This window comes from Dasypus novemcinctus, chromosome 25 (assembly GCF_030445035.2).
Source record: "Dasypus novemcinctus isolate mDasNov1 chromosome 25, mDasNov1.1.hap2, whole genome shotgun sequence".
NCBI classification, from domain to species: domain Eukaryota; kingdom Metazoa; phylum Chordata; class Mammalia; order Cingulata; family Dasypodidae; genus Dasypus; species Dasypus novemcinctus.
Window position 1 is genome coordinate 25547626 of NC_080697.1, and position 18413 is coordinate 25566038.

Sequence of the window (18413 nt, forward strand, 5' to 3'; positions counted from 1 at the left end):
TGGGGTTTGGATAACCAAGTAAATAATAAAACTAAAAATATACTGAATTCAAGTACTAAAAAGCACCAACGTATGAATTTAAAGTACTGATTTTTGCCCCCAAACAACTAGGGAGCTCAAGGCAAGCAAAGGGTGTCTTTGTTTCAGTATGATTGTCTGACCATTGTAGATGATCTCAACATCTTCTGCAGGGTGAAGAATACAAATATTAGGCCTTTCACTAAAAAGATCTTGATTTTTCACTCAACCCAGTCTGAGTCTATTTTGATTCTGCATTGATGATCCTTAGAATGACGCAGATTGCCAGACTGCTAGCTGGATTTACTCTGCTGACTTTATGTGTGGTGGGCTGCTCTGGCCAACACTGGTCCTATGGATTGCGCCCTGGAGGAAAGAGAAATGCTGAAAATTTTGTTGATTCTTTCCAAGAGGTAAGCTGCTCTCAGCTTCAAAAGAAAAAGTGGCTCCTTTGATGGTTTGTTTTACTAGGCTAAACAGTCAATATGTGTCGCGAAGGTACTACTTCAGACTCTACCCTAGGCACTCCAGGGGGAGCTAAGACAAAAAGTAGAAGTCCCATTTTACTTTCAATTCAGACAGGGACTAATGAAGCAGCAGGAAAAAGTCTGAAAATATAGCAAACAAGTGATGCAAAAATGTATTTTACTCTGAGCATAAAGATTTTCCAAATGAATTAGAAACAGAGAAATGGGTTAGAAACAGAGGAATGGAGTCAAGAGCTCTATATACCAAATGATTCAATGGAAAGAAAATACTAGAACTTCTGCTTACTTTTTAAAAAAATTTCATCCTTTAAGATACGTATGATATTGGGTCGGTATTACATTTTTATGTATTATAATGATGTATCCTTATCAGTGGTGCATGCCTTAATTTTTTTTTTAACTGATAGCATTTAAGCAAAGAAGTTAGAGACTGCTAGAATATAGGAGTTAGCAAGTTCAAGAAGATAGAGCAAAATAGTAGAAAACATACTGCTTTTTATTGTATATTAATTAAATTCGAATACTAGCACCAGTATTAACATGGGGTACTTAGTGTTTTTACCTGGAAAATAACATTTTTTCAGGGTTGCATGAGGATTACATGAAAAAGACTATGTATGTTAGCTGTTAATCCAAAAAAATATTAGCTGATTAATAAAAGAAATTTTGCTTTCTTTTGAGGTTTGTGAGAAAGAAGTAAATCCTAAAGGATAAGTGATTCAGGACTGGGACGTTTAACATAGTGTGGTGAAGGTCAAGAAAGAACAAAAGAATAGCTAGAGAAACTTAAAATCAATTAATTTTCTTTGGAAAGAAATCTATTTTTGGAGAAATAATTAAGATAATTTAGCATTAAACAAAGAAACCCGAGAATCTGAAACCTATTCACTGATTTTGTGACGCTCTTGCTGGAATTTGAAATATTTAGTAAAAATTAGAAAATAAATAACCCTATGAGTAACTATAAACAGGTTTGTTTTTTGGTAGTTTTTTTTTTTTTTTTTGTATACTGTCTCCTATTGATCCTTTTTTAACATTTATTTATTTATTATTATATATATATATTTTTTTGAGGTTCTAGGATGGGGGATTGAACCTGAGACCTCTTATGTAGGAAGCTGGCTCTCAATCACTGAGCCACATTGGCTCCCCTGAGTTGGTTTTTTCGTCGGCTTCTTGTTGTTGTTGTTTTTTAAGAGACACCGAGAACCAAACCCAAGACTATCCAAGGAGAAAATATTCTCTCTCCTCAGTGTCTCCATTATCTCTAGAACTCCACCCCATTCTGTAAAAAATGCTTAATGAGGGACAATGTTTTTGAAGTCCCCATCCCAGTCCTGCAACTCACCCAGTCCTGCAACTCACCCAGTCTTGGGTGATGCACTCAGTCCTGCAACACCGTTGAATTCACTTTCTGAAGTCTCTTTTTTTTTTTTTTTGGCATGGGCAAGTACTGTTTCTCAATTAACTTCTTTGGAAAGTACAACTTCATTTCTTGATCTCCGTCTCAAAAAATCACATTCTTTTCTCCAGATAGCCAAAGAAATTGGTCAACTTGAAGAGCCTCAACACTTCAAATGTACCGTTCACCAGCCTCCGTCTCCACTCAGGGACCTCAAAGGAGCTCTGGTGAGTTAAAGTCTTAATAATACAGAGCTTTAGAGAAAAGGCCCTTGGGACCACTTAGGGCAACCACCTCCTATTCACTGCAGGGCTTACCCTTCTTGACTGTTTAATACTTTCTGGATAGGGCCTCACTATTTCAAGAGACTTTTCAGTAGTTGTCAGACAACATTTGTAATTAGAACTTTTTTTCCTTTAAATTGAATTGAAAAATTGAAATCTTCCTATAAACTTTACTGCTAATTGTGGCTCTAGTTCTTGGGACAAAAAAAATTTCTTACCTCTGCTACATGTCTTTCAAGTATGTTCAAATCACACCCCCTAGGCCAATCAAAAGTAATCCACACCCTCTCCACCCTATTCTTCCAGTTGGTCTTGGTAGGAGTAGGTTTTCCAGAATTCTGGGAAATATCAAAATCGCAAATGATGCTCTATTTTATTAATATTTTTTCCTTTTGGAATAAAAATATCCAAACCAGTAAATTTATATAATTCAGAGCTACCAATTTTTGATGCCCAGATACTGACTAGAATATTAGTATCTCCAAATCCACCTAAAATGGAAATCTAATCTAATCCAGGTTTTGACGAGAAAAATACAAAGGGAATTGAAAATAGAAGAGTGAATCTTGACTTCAATGCTGGTGTTTTCTGAGCTCTAGGGTCTACTTATTTGCAGCAGTCAGAGGGCATTGCAATTAATTGTTATCTCCAGAAGCAGGGAAAATCTAAATAAATCATATATAAGCTATAATTTCATTTTCACCAACAACTTCAACTTCCAAACCACAGAACAAAGAAAAAAGTGGACATATTATTTCTTTTTTTCTAATCTTACTTACCCCATGATAAAAATAGCAACCAGTGAAATTTCCCAAACTTGACATTAGAAAGTAGGAATTGAGGCAAAGGCTGGATTAACAACTGATTAGTCAGAACTTACTTTTACCTCCTTTGCCACTCCTCTCCACAAACTGTTAATATAGATTTTGTTTATAGAACAACCTAAAAAGACACAGTCTATTAATAGTTCTCTGGCATTCTCTAGTGCACAAAAAAACAACCGACCTATTCCTTCTACACAGATATTTCAGAAATTAAAATAACAAAATTGTAATGAAGTTCAGCTAGTAAAATCATCCTCAATATATTTGTTACTCACATTTCTTTTAGGAAAGTCTGATTGAAGAGGAGACTGGGCAGAAGATCCACTGAGCCAGTAGGATTAACAACATTTAAGTATAATTCTGACATGGAAATCTGTGACTCATTCATTATCTGTAAATTGTGTGAATTTCAGAATTAACACCAAGTTGCACGTATTTCATGTTAAGTGATGTGTTGTGAATAAAATGGTATAAATGTTAAGTCTTTCTCTAACACAGCACTCTGGTGTGGGAGGGACATTGCGAGCCTGCAAAAGGGACCCATCCAAGTGTGTCTACAGGCAGCAGATGGAAAAGGAGATGTGATAACATAGTGTCTCTTGTTGACTAAAGGAACCTCATGGCTCTTCTCCACCCCCACACTGCACCCATAAGGAGAACAGCCACATGTTAAGGCCAAGAAAGCCAATTGAGTCACAATAGTCTATGAGAATGTACCTTTGGCTATTCTCTACAGAAGATGGGGCCATACCAAAGCTTCCTACTGCTTAGAAAGAAGTTCCCTCCCCAAATTGTCTCTGATGCCTTTGAAAGTCAACTGGAACCCAAGTAGGCCTAGAGGCAAGGGGGTCTCTCGGGGCTCTTCTGGCTCCATGTGGTTTCTCCAAGTTCATCAGAGAAAGTGGTACACATTTTGGTTTGAGACCAAAGTCTAAGAATAATATTGTCCACCTGCCTGATCTTTTTGGGATTTCTCTTGAGAAAAGTTATGAAGTATAGTTGAAGAGAGGATTCAGGTGTTCCCCGAGTCACCTGGTCAAATAGCATTGCCACCATTCATTCTTCTTTTAAAGACCAGTGTCAGGCTTTGTGCTAGATACATGCATAAATACTCTTATTAATCTTCACAGCAACCTTGTAAATTATTGTCTTCACATTAAAATGAGGAAACTGGGCTCAAAGAATTTAAGAGTCAGTACTGCCTGGGTCCATGGTCAGTGCTTGTGAATTGCACCATGATGAGCAGCCAAAGGAATTTGACTTTGGGAGCTAGATTCATTTGTTCCTTGGAGCTGAAACAGAATACTGGGGCTCATAAGTCAACTTAGTTGTACAGGTGACATTTCTGCATGAGGTCTCTAACATTCTCACATATTCTGGTAACTTCTAAGTGGGTATGCTGAAATTTGAAAAAAAAAAAATCAAATTTCAGATAACTTGCCCAATGTCACAGGTCATTAGTGACAATTGTGCCTCTCTTCACATGGCAAAGATCTAAGCCCTTTTCCCTCTTTGAGTCAGACAAGTAGTACTCCCCTCCTCCTCCCACCACCACCAACTCAAAAAAAAGGGAAGACCTGTGGTAAGAAATTTAAACAGGGGTCAGAAATAGTCCATGGGAAGGGGGGCAAGTTTAACCTTCCTTTTTGGTACAAATATTTGCTACTACACAATACTTTATTTGCCAAACATCTCTATTTGAGGAATTTCCGAAATGGAAAGAACTTCTTGACTCCAAAAGTAATAGTGTGATGCAGAATACCATCTACTTTTATGGAATAAAAAACAAAACTGCATTATTTCATTAATCAATACATATAAGGCAGGATGAGAGGCTTCCATTTGTCTATCACTCACTATATTAAAACAGTATCATTTACAATCTTTACCTTAGTTAACACATTAAAAAGAAAATAACGCATCCACTTGATTTATACATCCTGTTTGGGATCTTAGATTCCTTTGCCAAAGCTTGACTTTGGACAATTTCTTTGCAGCTAGCTGTGGGGTTCCCTGAATGGTTACCCAGCTACCAGACGATGATGTTAGAGGTTTGGGATGGCATCCAGTAGTTTACAACTTAAGTAAACATGTTGGATAGCTGACTCTTAAATGACCCAAATGAGCAAGGGGGAGGAGAATTAAAATGACCCTTCATTAAAATGTCAAACTTTCTCCCAAATCCGAAGAACTCTTAACTCTTCAATGTAGCTTCCAAATGTGTCTACATCTTTCAAAATAAAGGGTGGGAAAACATATCAAAGGACATATTTAATGAGTTCACAAATGTATATGGCTTAAAATGATCCAGTAGCAAAAAGAAAAAAGGCTGGCTTGAAACAAGATTTCACCAAAGGTTTTAGAAGCTATAGTATCCTAGAGATGATGGGAATATAGGCAAGAAACTGCACGAGATAATAGCACTTACAGATTTTGACAATGGAAGATGTGCTAAAGCAGTATTTCTCAAAGAGGACCCTAGATTTAAAAAAAAATTCCCCCCCCCAGGCCTATTGATGCAGATTCTCTGGGCCCCAAGCATCTGTATTTTTACAAGCATCCCCATGATTCTTATGCATGCAGATAGCTGAGCATGATTGCTCCAAAACACAAGATTGCAGATGGTTATTGTAAAGGGCTAGAACACTTTCTTTAAAATAAAATAAAAAAAATCTTAATAAGCCCAGGGCCTAAAACAGTAGAGCTGCTCCACTTGAAGTGGGGTTGCCTCCTCTCTCCCACAAACTATTAGTGGGATTTTATGATACACCTTGAACACTGTATTTCTAAAGCTAAATATAGAACACTGTATTTCTCAACTTTGGCTCAATATTAGATAACATAGGGAGCTTTAAAAGGAATACTGATGCCTGGGTGTCTCTCCTAACCCCCCGAGATTGCTATTTAATTGGTCTGAAGTGTAGCCTCTTCCCTGGTGATACTAATGTTCAACCAAAATTTAGGAACCAGTTCCTAACCCTTCTATATAAACTATGAGCTACTCCTTTTAACCTCTTTAACTCTCTTTACCTCAGTCTAATTATCTGTGGTGACAGAGCAAAGAAATGGAATCTGTGTTAAGTCAATGAATTGGTATCTTAAAACTCCTGAGGCAACTCAGAATCAAGAGGATTGGATAGAAGTGGGGAAGAACCAAGTGGTCTGCAGTTTTTATTACCTTCAGGCCAATAAGACTCCATGATTCCAGTCCCAGCTTCAATCAATAGGAGCTGTGTCTTAAGTTAGCCAGGCTGCTATGACAAATACCACACACAATGGGTTGGCTTAAATAAGAATTTATTGGCTCACAGTTTTAGAGGCCAGAAGTCTCAAATCAAGGCATCAGCTGTGGTGCCAGCTTCCATAACCTTTGGGGTTCGGTGGCTTACACTTCTGTCTCCAATCATACAGTAATCTTCCTCCTTGTGTTTGGCCTTCTGTGGTTTCCATGGACCTCTGGCTTCACCCTGCGTGGCCTTCTAAAGGATACCAGGACTACAGATGAAGGCCCACCCTGATTCAGTTGGACCCCACCTGACCTTAAAAAAGTAACATCTCCAGAGGATCCTATTTACAATGGGTTCACACCCACAGGGGATGTTGATAAAGAATAAGAACATGTCTTGGTCTTTGTGGAAGTAATTCAATGTACTACAGCCTGAAATGAAACCCAGCCAGAGGGGGTCTGGGGTCTGGGGTATGTCATTAAGGAGGCATCAAGAAGGAAAACAGGAAAAAAGTTCAGGAATGTTGTCATTTCATTACCATAAAGGTAATAATAAAGTAAACACAACAAACTTTAAAATAATTTCCATTTTTAATTTAAAAAATAAATAAGAGCAAATCTGAACAAAAATTCTTCTATTTCAATGCGCATCTTCTTAACTGTCCATGTTCAAAACCCAACTAATATACAAGATCACAGCAAAGGCTCTTATGACAAAGTACAGATGAACAACTCACAAGATATGACTAATAGATGAGTTTGGGCAGCATATATTAGAGATCAGCTTTGGCTGGATTCTAAGCAGATAATCAACTTGAAAAGAGGACTTTTTCCTTTTGCAGAAAAGAACTGATGGAGCAACTCTCAACATACCCAAGGAGGAACCTAGCTTTCCCAATTTAATTTTAAAAACCAGACTTACAGTTGGATGAAAGTTTCCAAGGAATTGATATTTATCAATTTCCCAAATGATACAGGAAGGAAATGATAGTGAAGGAGGGCATGATTATTAAAATGAATTGAAAGTCTCCATACAGTGGGCCATGCTGAGGAAGTCTAAAGACTAGTATGGAAACTTCAGTTTACAAAGTGTGTGCAGAGATCTATGATAATTTGTCAATATTTTGATGTGTCCTGGATATGACAGGTATATTCTTAATTTTAATGTCCATCAATCTTTTGATCTTAATATCCAGGGTAGGACCAAAGCAACAAGATGGTATGAAAAATGGAAATATTCGTATGTATGGCCCTAAAAGCCATAATATAGAAATTTAGTTTCCTTCCTACTGACTCTCCCTCTTTTCATTCACTTAGAATAAAAGGAAGCACTGAGAGTATTCTAAAAATTATCTAGCCTCAAATATTTTTTTAAGATGAGGAAACTGAGGCTCAAGGATGATAAACCGACTTGCCAAAAGGTACAGTCTTTATTTACAGTCTTGTTCTGTGTTGATGATGAGGTGCCCTCCCCTCCTTTTTATTATACCTGAGAAGTGAGAAGAAGGAAGGCACAAATCTGAAGGGACTTCTAAATATATCTTACAAAATGACACCATGGACACGAGGGAACCTCTAGGGTATTGGAAATAGTCTATGACTTGATTTGAAAGGAGATGACATCTAGGATGACTAACTTTCCAATCCATAGCCAACCAGAGTAAATTATAACATGACAGAGCTCTTAGCAAAGAAATGCAAAGACAGGATTCTTTCTCTTTTTTCCCTCCATGCTCCTCATTGCTCCTATTTTTAATGTAATTATTAGGCTCACCTTTGTAGACTTCATCTTTGACTTCAAGACAGACACACATGACTTTCTGGTCAAATAAGATTCCTATCCAATGAACTCCCAAGGACATGAAATTCCCAAAGTCTTCTTGTAATTTATTATTCTGCAACATTACCTAGAATCTTTTTGTGTTCAGGTAGGGGGAAACTATTATTCTCATTAATGTGGAGAGGGACTCACACGGAAAAATAAATTATATATATTTATATAGATATATAAAATGGGAAGCTATATGGATTCTGATGTCTCGAATTTTCACAGCCTTTGCTTAAATAGCAAACAGTGGTGCTCACTCCCACTGCTCTGAAAGGATAGGCTCCAGGTTTTGTTTTTTTCATGACCCAGTTTACAGCTTACTATTTTAATGGTAGCCTGAAAAATAGAAGGAGGCATACAAATCCCCTTTACCAACATCTCAGAACTTGCTCCAAGCTCCACCTAAGCCCTGAATATCCTTTCTGGTCCCTCCTCCTCTCTCTACAGGGCTTAAGTTCTTACTTCAATTCTTACTTAAGTTCTTACTTCAGTTCAATTCAATTTTTCCCTAGGTATAATAAATTATTATTTTTAAAGATTAATTTTTATTTACTTCTCTCCCCTTCCCGCCCCCCCCCCACCCCCCCGTCGTCTGCTCTCGTGTCCATTCGCTGTGTGTTCTTGTGTCTGCTTGCATTCTTGGCAGCACCAGGAATCTGTGTCTCTTTTTTGTTGCGTCATCTTGCTGTGTCAGCTCTCCATGTGTGCGGCGCCACTCCTGGGTGGGCTGCGCTTTTTTCATGTGGAGCAGCAATCCTTGCAGGGTGCACTCCTTGTGCATGGGGCTCTCCTATGTGGGGGACACCCATGTGTGGCATGGCACTCCTTGTGTGCGGCAGCACAGCGTGTGGGCCAGTGCATCACATGGGCCAGGAGGTCCTGGTTCGAACCCAGGACCTCCTATATGGTAGTCAGACACTCTATCAGTTGAGCGTCCCATATATTATTAAAAGGATCCAAAAAGTGGCATTTTTTGGAGAGGAACTGTACTTGCAGAGCTAACATTCCAAATTACCTTGAAATGGAAAAAAGCACCAATAATGCTCTTAGAGAGTTCCAGATCTTACTCAGGTCTAGCAGAGAAAAGAAAGGAACATTTGGTGAGTACTCATTACTTGACATATTTGATCTCACTTGAATCTCACAACAACCCGTGCAGCAGGGATTATTCCCATTTTGAAAGATGAGGAAATGGAAGCTCAGAGAATTTCAAACAGATTGTGTGAGTTTGCAAAGTCAATAGATGACATTGCTGGAAGTGGAATCCAAAGGGGCTGAATTCCAAAGCTCATGTTCTTTTCCATTATACCACACTGTAGGTTCCCCTGAGTAGGGGTGAAGAACATTATTCCAGAATATGAATAGTAACTTCTTGAGTAATGCTAGGCAACTCTCAGAGGTTTTTGCTTCCCTGATCCTTGTGGTGAACTAGTATGTCTCTCCAAAAGGGATGGGTAGTAAAACAAGGTACCTAAACAAAGGGACAGATAGACAAATCCAAGGTCTCAATGCTGACAGCTTCATCTTTGAAATCTCTTTCACGGCTCTACCTCTGAGGAAAGGGGAAGGGTCAAAGGATGGAAGAGATTCCTGGTGAGCTTCCCCATATGTTGACTTAAGGGATTCATAGTCAAAAAGTTGTCTACTTTGCCATGAACATCTAACTAGTATAGAAATATCTGTGACACTTCAAATACTGTTCCAACTAGGGATAGGTATTGAAGAGTTTGTCAGGGGCATCTTCTAGATCCAAGTGTTATCAGGGTATAGCCTAAATTAGTGAGCTGGGTTATTAGCAAGAATTTGTAGTACAATTTTCCGTGTCTGACCTCTATTCCCTTATCTATAAAATGAAAGGGATGTTTACACACCTTTAAGGCCCTGTAACTTTGCTGGGTGTTATGTATATATACATAATATTTGATCACCTAAAATCTAAATCACACCCCCATTTTTTCTTCTGAAAGGAATGCTGACATTGGTACCATTAACAAGCAATCAAATTAATTCCAAATCAAGAGGAATAAATAGTTAAACAGAAATATTGCACTGTATCCTCCAGGGTGAAATCAGGCAGAAGACAAGGGCCATTAAGCCATCCAAACAGGATCTGGAAAAGAAGCTGTTGAAGTCGGGCTTCTACATCTCTTATATCCAGTGACTTCAGTGCAGAGGAGATAACAGGACAAGAAACTATGAGTGCCAAAGGAAGAGCTTCGAAGGAATCCTTAGTAAAAAGGAGCAACTACCGTGCAGTGAGGGCCATCCATCAGCAGTGCGGCAGTCTCTCAGGAGGCATCTTGGCGTGCAGGAGGGGAAGGTGCAAGAGCCCAGGGCTCATGTTTGATTCCGTGATTTTTCAATAATGATAGCCATTCATACCTAAAAGCAGCCCATCTCCATTAAAAAATGTGTGTTCTTTTTTTCAAAGGAGACACAGTAGATATTAGAAGGATATTTTGGCTACCAAAGTGTATTGGATACTGGGCTCTTCCAATATGCTAAAAAGGGTAGGGTATGTCCATGTGAAAAAATAAACTAAGTCTCAAGCATAGCTATCCAGAGGCAAAGCAAGAACTACCTCCAAGGAGTAGGTTAATGGGGTAGTTCCACCATCACTGCAGAAGAACTTATCCAGGCTTTTGCAGACTCAGGGGCCAGGTGCTGGAGGATGAAATTTTATAATGGCAAGGGAAATCCCTCTTTCAGAAATTCAGAGGATATGGCAAGTTTGGGAATTCCATGTGGACTGGAGATGTGGCATGGCCTCATATATCTATTAAAGAGAAGCCTTCAAAAGAACAAAAACAGATTTTGAGCAGGTAAGCATCATCCCCATTCAGGAAACAGAGTCAGCAGGGAGCACAGTGCAATGAGGACACTGCCCCCCTGGAGGCCAGTTCTCAGGCACTGGTTGTCCAAGGCACTCAGGGTTCCAGGGGATAAAGTCCTCACTGAGGTCCAGGCTCAGAAGAAAGGATGCCAGATTTCCGAACTTTTGGAGGTGGTGGGGGTGGAACTTTGGCTTCTCTTCGGACAGGCAGTGGGGGAGCAATCTGAGGGAGCCAGACACATGAAATTAGAAATGAGTCATCTTTCCTCCAATTTTGCCTTCTCAATATTTCTCATGTTGTTTTAGCTTCTAACTGTTGTAAGCTTATCTACACAACCTTTGCAAGGGGAAAGGATATAAGAATGCTTTGATCCCCCTTATTCTCCTTGAGCTAATCAGACACACACACAACACTATGTACCCAACACCTGGCTACTTGGGGTATACTGAGTATTCAATAAACATTTGTTGAATCAATGAAGGAAACCCATTAGGGACCATTCCAGAATGACTGTCACTCATTCAGAAGAAGAAAACTCTTCAAAGGTGAACCAGAAGATACTTCTTACTTTACCCACCTCTACCCAGGGTGAGGTCCAAACATATGTTCTACCTTCCACTGGATGAAAAGTTATACTTCATATACTTCCTTCTCACTGAAAACCCTAATTGTGCTTTCACGAATAAACCAAGAATTGATCAGAGTGAAACATTTATGGGAAAACCTATTCTACTACTACTAAAGTGCTTAGAAAATCCTTTGCTATTTTCCCATAAGTGTTGTTCTCTGGACACAATTGTCAATTGTGGTTTGCCTACCTCTGCAGAGTTTCTCTGGCTGCTCTCATAGGGCTTGCTTTTGGGAGGAGGTGGAGGTGGGACAGTAGAAATTGTAGAAGTTATCAGTCCATCTGTCTGCAGAGATGGGGAGCCTAGAAGTAATACAAAGTGAAAATAGGGAGAAAATTTCATTAAGGAATCTCATAGAAACTCTGTTTGCCATTTTAACCTAAACCAATGTGGTCAATCAAATAGCTAAAGACATACTCTGTGGATTTTGTGGGCAGAATGAAGAAGAACCTCCTACACCATGTGAAAAAGAGCATCTTTCATTCACCAGACTTCACAAGAAGTTTGGAAGTGAAAATTCCAAACCTTGTTCAAGGTTTTTACTATTACTATTTTACTATTTATTTGAAGATAAGAACATTTTCTGGAACTTTGGGTTCCAGAAAAACCCAAATGCTTAGGGAAATGAAAGGCACATGGTAGGTGCTCAATAAATACTGGTTGAATTAAACAGAATTTCTTAAATTTATTCTGTAGAGGGTGCATTTCCACTTCCTCAAAGAAACTTTACCTGATTATCTCTAATTCTTGGTTGATTATTGTTTTCCACTTGGTAATGAGATATTTAATTCTCTACTATGCCTTTGCACTATGGTACCTTGCAATTCTTCTCAAGTATTATACATTGATGGCTCCCAAGTCATATTACAAGTGATATATGGAATGAGTCCATTACTTGTCCTTACTTTGAGATCTTCCCAATATAACGTACAGGGTATCTATCCCATAGTTCATTCTTAAGCACATTCTTCCTGTCTGGTACTAGTGCCCAGTCTACTTCATTTATACCTGCATATTTGAAATCAGAACAGTAAGCCCTTTGAATGACTAGACTAGAATAGTTTAATGAGTCCTAATGACCTAAGGGCTCCTTGCCAAATGCCAGGCTAATTGTAATATGCACATTACAAATGAATTGAACCAACTTTATAATAGTCACCTTTGGGAACTGAATCATGTCCCCAAGAAAGGGATGTTCAGGTCCCAACTCTTGGTCCTATGGGTGTACACCCATTTGTAAATAGGACCTTGAAGATGTTATAGCTAAGCTGAATGAGGGTGGGCCTTGTCTGACATGGCTGAAGTCCTTATAAGCAAAGTATTTTGGACATAGGAGAAGCCACAGGGAACAGCCAGAAGCTGGTAGTTAATAGAACCCAGAAGGGAAGGGAGAAGATGCTGCCATGTACATTGCCATGTAATGTAAAAGCCAAGGAACCCCAAAAACTGCTGGCCAGCCAAAAGATACTGACCCCAGGAGAAGCAAGCCTCTAGCCTTTGAAACTATGATCCAACATGTCCCATTGTTAGGCCAAACCATGGCAAGGTATTTGTTTTAGCTGCCAGGAGACTAAAACAGTCATATATGCTTTGTGGTTGGTTTGGCTAATATTGCCCAGGTTCATACACATACTCTATTCCCTACTAAAAAGAGTATAAGGGATATAGGAAAACTTACTTAGGGTCCTGGTAGCTTTAGGAGTGAGAGGTGGTGGGCTCAAGGGTGTTGACTGAGGAGGCGGAGAACCATGAAATGGTGTTAGCCGACTGTCCATCAGCTGGAGACTCTTTGGCCTTTGTGCTTTTCTGTCTGGGCTCTAGTACCAGGGAGAGGGGGAAAGTGAACACAGCAAAACATTCTCATGGTGAGGAAGACTGAGCTCAGTAATGCACTACCCTGTCTGCTGAGCAGAAACTTGTAAAAGGGCATAATTCTCAGAGCCACTTGTAGGCTTATCACATTGTCCTATGGTGGGCACCATGGCAACAATCTAAATGAGGATCACTGAACCACAGACTATGTCAGGGATGGCTACGGACCTGATTTTGACCACAGCTGGAAATAAGCAACACTGATTCTCAAGCAAAGTTGGTCTTGCCACGGCAACAACTTGATGAAGCTTATGGGGGGAAAAGTACCTTTTTTTTTTCTCTTAAATCTAAAAAATGACAATGCTTGAACTGACTCATAGAACATGATGGCAAGAGCCACAGCTCCAAGCACCAGCCCACATGTTTATACTGTGGGTATAAGACCTTGCGCCAATATTGATTTAAGGGATCAGATTCTCTGTACGAGCTTTTCTTACCACAGTCCAAGATCTGACACCCACTACAAGCTGCTGTGCTCTGAGGAAACCACAGGCAGGCTTCCGCCTGGTGACCCACTGTGGTGATGTGCCTGGCTGCAGGGGAGGGAGCAACAAACCTATGGTGCTTTTCTATTTTTTTAAAATTTTATTTTGTTTTTACCATTAGATAGGGTTCTGGCGATTTCTCTGCAATGACCTGGGACTTGCTAAGGCTCCAGTCTTTTCTCTTGAACTTGCTGGTGCGGTTCTCACCATCTTCTTTGAGGGGCAGATCTTCGACTCTAGCACCTGATGAGGCCCTACGCTCAAAAAGTGGCTCCAGGATTGACCTATCAGGCAAGGATAAGGAAAAAAGTTGCAAAAACACTGATTACCTGACAGCCAAAATTCACTCCAAAAGGAGTAGGGGTTATGACTTCTCAATCTAAATCATAACCCCTGACAGAGATGTCAAGTGCAAGACCTGAGAATTTCCAGCTGCCAACTGCACATTGCAAAGTATACATGCATAGAAATGAAACCACCAAAGTAATGGAAGAAAGTATTAGAGGAAATGGATGTGGCTCAAGTGATTGGGCTCCCATCTACCATATAGGAGGTCCAGGGTTCAATTCCCAGAACCTCCTGGTGAAGGCAAGCTGGGCTGCACAGCGAGCTGGCCCAAGTGGAGAGCTGGCCCACATGGAGTGCTGACCTATGCAGGAGTGCTGGCCTGTGCAGCAAGTTGGCCTGCACAGAGAGCTGGTGCAGCAAGATGACGCAACAGAGAGACACAAAAGAGAGGCAATAAGAGACACAGAAGACCAGGGAGCTAAGGTGGTGCAAGAGATTGTGTGCCTCTCTCCCACTCCAGAAGGTCCCAGGATTGGGTCCTGGTGCCACCTAAATAGAAGACAAGGACAGAGAACTACAACGAATGGACACAGAGAGGAGACAGCGAGCACAAAAACAATGGGGGTGGGGAGGGGAGAAATAAATCTTTAAAAAAAAAAAGTATTAGTAATTTTAAAAAATAAGAAAATACCAGTAAATATTTTCTTATCCCAAGAAGGAGAAGGTCTTACTAAACTTATAGGCAGGTTTATATAGTAGATAATGATAGCACATGGTCTGCAGCACTTCTTATACTTACTGTGGGGTAACTTTGGACAGAAAACCTTTCCATACATCAGTTTCCTTATGTGTACAATGGGGATAATAATAGTACCTACTTCATCAGGTTATGAAATACCAGGATAGTGCCAGCTATATGTGAATACTCATCAAATATGTGCTAACTAAAATGAACAGATTTTCAAGAATTAAAGTAAAAATTGATTCATTCAAGAATCATGATTCTGAGTGGTTATTTAATAAACCCTGGTTTGATTAAAAATTAGTCAATTCTATGCCATAAAAAATTAAAAACTTCAGTAGGGACTAAGACAATATAAAAACTGTTACCAGCTCTTATTACTTAAAAATTAAAAGCTTCTGTGAAGCGCAAAACTCAAAATATTTGCTGTACATATTTTAGACAGAGAGCAAATATCTTTGCTATGAAAGAAACTTTTATAAATCAAAAAGAAAAAGATGATTAGTCCAATATTTAAAAAGCACTGAAGGGGGAGCAGATGTGGCTCAAGAGGCTGAGTGCCTGCTTCCCACATGGGCACATGGGAGGTCCCAGGTTCAGTTCCCACTGCCTCCTAAAAACAAAAAAACAAACAACAAGCAAACAAACAAAAAAACCAACTCAAAGGTGTTGATGCAGCTCAGTGGTTGAGTACCAGATTTCCAGATATGAGGTCCTGGGTTCAATTCCTAGCCTGGTACCTAAAAAAATTGTTTAAAAAGAGCACTGAAGGATATAAAAAGTCAAAAAGAAAAAAAAAAGGATTTAGCTACAGTAGTCAATAAACATATAAAAACTAAAACAAGATATTTTCTGATTGGGCAAAGATTTTTTTTTTCTTTTATTATGGAAAATTTCAAAAGTGGATAGATATAAGAAACTCCTATGAATATACATCATCCAGTATCGACAATTATCAGCTCATAGTCAACCTTGTTTCTCCTACTCACTCAGTCATACTCCCTGCTCCTTGCTGAATTATTTGGAAGCAATCCTCATCTATAAATATTTCAGTGAATGTCTCTGTAAGATAAGGACTCTTCTTCACAATATAACAATAGTCACTTCACCATTCCTAAAGAATGAATGCTAATTACTTAATTTCAAATTGACACTGTTGTTTCTCTGGTTCTCTCATAATTGTCTTGTCATTGTTTTCCCGATACTCCCATAATTTTTATATTAGACAATTTGTAGGTTTACCTAAGTGTCATATTGAAAAATACAGTGCTCCCATGTATCCCCCTATTATTGACACTTTGCATCAGTGTGGTACTGTTTTTTTTTTTTTTTTTTTTTTAAAAGATTTATTTATTTATTTAATTTCCCCCCCTCCCCTGGTTGTCTGTTCTTGGTGTCTATTTGCTGCGTCTAGTTTCTTTGTCCGCTTCTGTTGTCGTCAGCGGCACGGGAAGTGTGGGCGGCGCCATTCCTGGGCAGGCTGCTCTTTCTTTTTCACGCTGGGCGGCTTTCCTCACGGGCGCACTCCTTGCGCGTGGGGCTCCCGCACGCGGGGGACACCCTTGCGTGGCACGGCACTCCTTGCGCGCATCAGCACTGCGCATGGCCAGCTCAGTGTGGTACTGTTGGTGAGTTTGCTGGCAAACAACATGTAGCCAAAATGGCCACTAAGCATACATAATGGCTATCACAAATGGCACCACCCTTCTTCCTAGCCAGTTTCCCGCCACAGAAGCCCGCGCACCGACTTCAAACCTGCCTCACCCAATCGGCAACCGCCCCGAATCACCATAGCCTCTCCAGCCAATTGCTAAACGCCACGCCACCCCTAACCCCTAGCCCTGCCTATATAAGCTGTACCAATTCCCCAATAAACTAGACCTGCGCCACGAGCCTACGTCTCCGGAGTGGTTACTGTGTGTTTAACCTGGCTGTGTGATACCGGGGCTCCATCGTCACTCACAACCTGAACGAGAAGTTCGCCTCACTGAGGCGAAAGCCGTCGAGCTAATGGCCAGAACAGCAACAACTGGCGCCCAACGTGGGGCATGAACCCACGACCCTGAGATTAAGAGTCCCATGCTCTACCGACTGAGCTAGCCAGGCACATGCAAAATTCTATGTCAGCTAACTCCCTCCATCACCTTTTTCCCAACATCACTCAAGCCCAGTGTAAGCACCTCACACGTGAGTGCAAACACTGCGCACCTTTCCTCCCTATAGGCCCCTTATAGCCCCAAGGAGTTAATCCACGGGGCCTCCGTCCAAACGCACTGTGGCAAATGGACATCACAAATGTCCCCTCGTTTGGCCACTATAAATTTGTCTGTGTAATAGTAGACACATTCTCCAAATCTCTCTTCGCCACTGCTTTACCTGGAGAAAAAGCAAGAAATGTTGTAACAGCCTGCCTTCATGCCTTCAATCAAATGGGTATTCCTTGGACTATAAAAACAGATAATGGACCCTGCTTTCAGTCCAAAACTTTTAAACAATTTTGCCACGACTGGAACATTCAACACGAAACAGGAATCCTTTATAACCCACAAGGACAGGCCCTAGTTGAGTGATCTAATGCGCTCCTCAAAAATACAGTCAAGAAACTTTCGGGGGAGTTCCCTACAGCAACCCCCCGAGATTTGCTCAATAGAGCCCTAGTCACCATCAACTTCCCTACCTTGGACAAAAATCATACTACTCCAGCAATCCAGCACTGGGGAGGCCTAAGACTAGCCCCTACGCCGGTTCCCCTTGTCATGTGGAAAGACCCCCTCACTAACATATGGAAAGGCCCCCACCCCCTACTAACCCAGGGACGAGGATACGCTTGTATCTTTCCAGAAAACACCGCTTATGGATCCCCAGCCATCTCGAGAAACCAGCCACTGAAGTCAATGCAGCTGTGCAGCGCCCCCGGACTCCTCCTGTGTAGCTTCGTCACCACTGTTGGAGCCCTCCTGTTAATCGTCGGCTCTCCAAGTGACTAGACAACACTGCACAAATTCTTCCTCCTCACTTTCTTCGTAAGGTATATTTGCCTTCTTTTCATTATCGCCTGCTGTGTATAACCCACCCTCCCACCATGTGCCGCCTCTTATGCATACTCATCCTTTCTTCACTTATCTAGCCCATTGCTCTCACCAATGTAAAGGCCCTTTACCTCTGGACATTTCGAGTACAAGAAACTTATACTAGCAACTATCGAACCATATCCACAACCATTGGATCTAACCATTGCCCACCTACTGGATGTGCACACACCATCTACATTGAATTAAAACCCCAATCTTTCCCAGTAGCAAGAAAGCCTTCAGATTTCAACATGGGGCCGTCAAAACCATGGGCTAGTTTTCCCTTTCAGCAAACAAAACCCTACTGTAACGCCCACGGCTACGATTGCACATATGGAGGCTGCTCTTCCTTCTCCTGAGGCTGCACATGGCCCACACCCAATAACTGCCGGCTTGTAAAAGACCTAAATGACCTCTATAAT

General features: G+C 40.5%; 2 protein-coding genes and 1 non-coding gene across 4 annotated transcripts in view; 1 reads left to right on the forward strand and 2 right to left on the reverse strand.

Moving 5' to 3' along the window:
- Positions 1 to 201: 201 nt before the first annotated feature.
- Positions 202 to 3443, forward strand: GNRH1 (gonadotropin releasing hormone 1). The gene is made up of 3 exons (XM_071211937.1): positions 202 to 431; positions 2040 to 2135; positions 3303 to 3443. Exons 1-3 carry the CDS (start codon positions 279 to 281, stop codon positions 3342 to 3344), a joined length of 291 nt encoding a protein of 96 aa, XP_071068038.1. The 5' UTR covers positions 202 to 278; the 3' UTR covers positions 3345 to 3443.
- Positions 3444 to 6814: 3371 nt separating this feature from the next.
- Positions 6815 to 18413, reverse strand: part of DOCK5 (dedicator of cytokinesis 5) — a 235675-nt gene continuing 224076 nt past the window's right edge. For both annotated transcript variants that reach the window (XM_004454243.4, XM_071211938.1), the window contains 4 exons: positions 14006 to 14174; positions 13212 to 13350; positions 11723 to 11835; positions 6815 to 11126 (listed from right to left, as the gene is read on the reverse strand). In XM_004454243.4, the coding sequence (XP_004454300.2) occupies positions 11022 to 11126; positions 11723 to 11835; positions 13212 to 13350; positions 14006 to 14174 (526 nt within the window). In that variant the 3' untranslated portion in view covers positions 6815 to 11021. The remainder of the gene's footprint in view (positions 11127 to 11722; positions 11836 to 13211; positions 13351 to 14005; positions 14175 to 18413) is intronic.
- Positions 16954 to 17026, reverse strand: TRNAK-CUU (transfer RNA lysine (anticodon CUU)). The gene has a single exon. It is a non-coding gene; the product is annotated as a tRNA-Lys (tRNA).

Excerpts from the sequence above, each read along its gene's own strand:
- GNRH1 (XM_071211937.1), top strand. The coding sequence starts at position 279 with ATGATCCTTAGAATGACGCAGATTGCCAGACTGCTAGCTGGATTTACT. Across the intron at positions 432-2,039 it reads TTGTTGATTCTTTCCAAGAG|ATAGCCAAAGAAATTGGTCA; the intron begins GTAAGCTGCTCT and ends TCTTTTCTCCAG. Across the intron at positions 2,136-3,302 it reads GGGACCTCAAAGGAGCTCTG|GAAAGTCTGATTGAAGAGGA; the intron begins GTGAGTTAAAGT and ends CATTTCTTTTAG.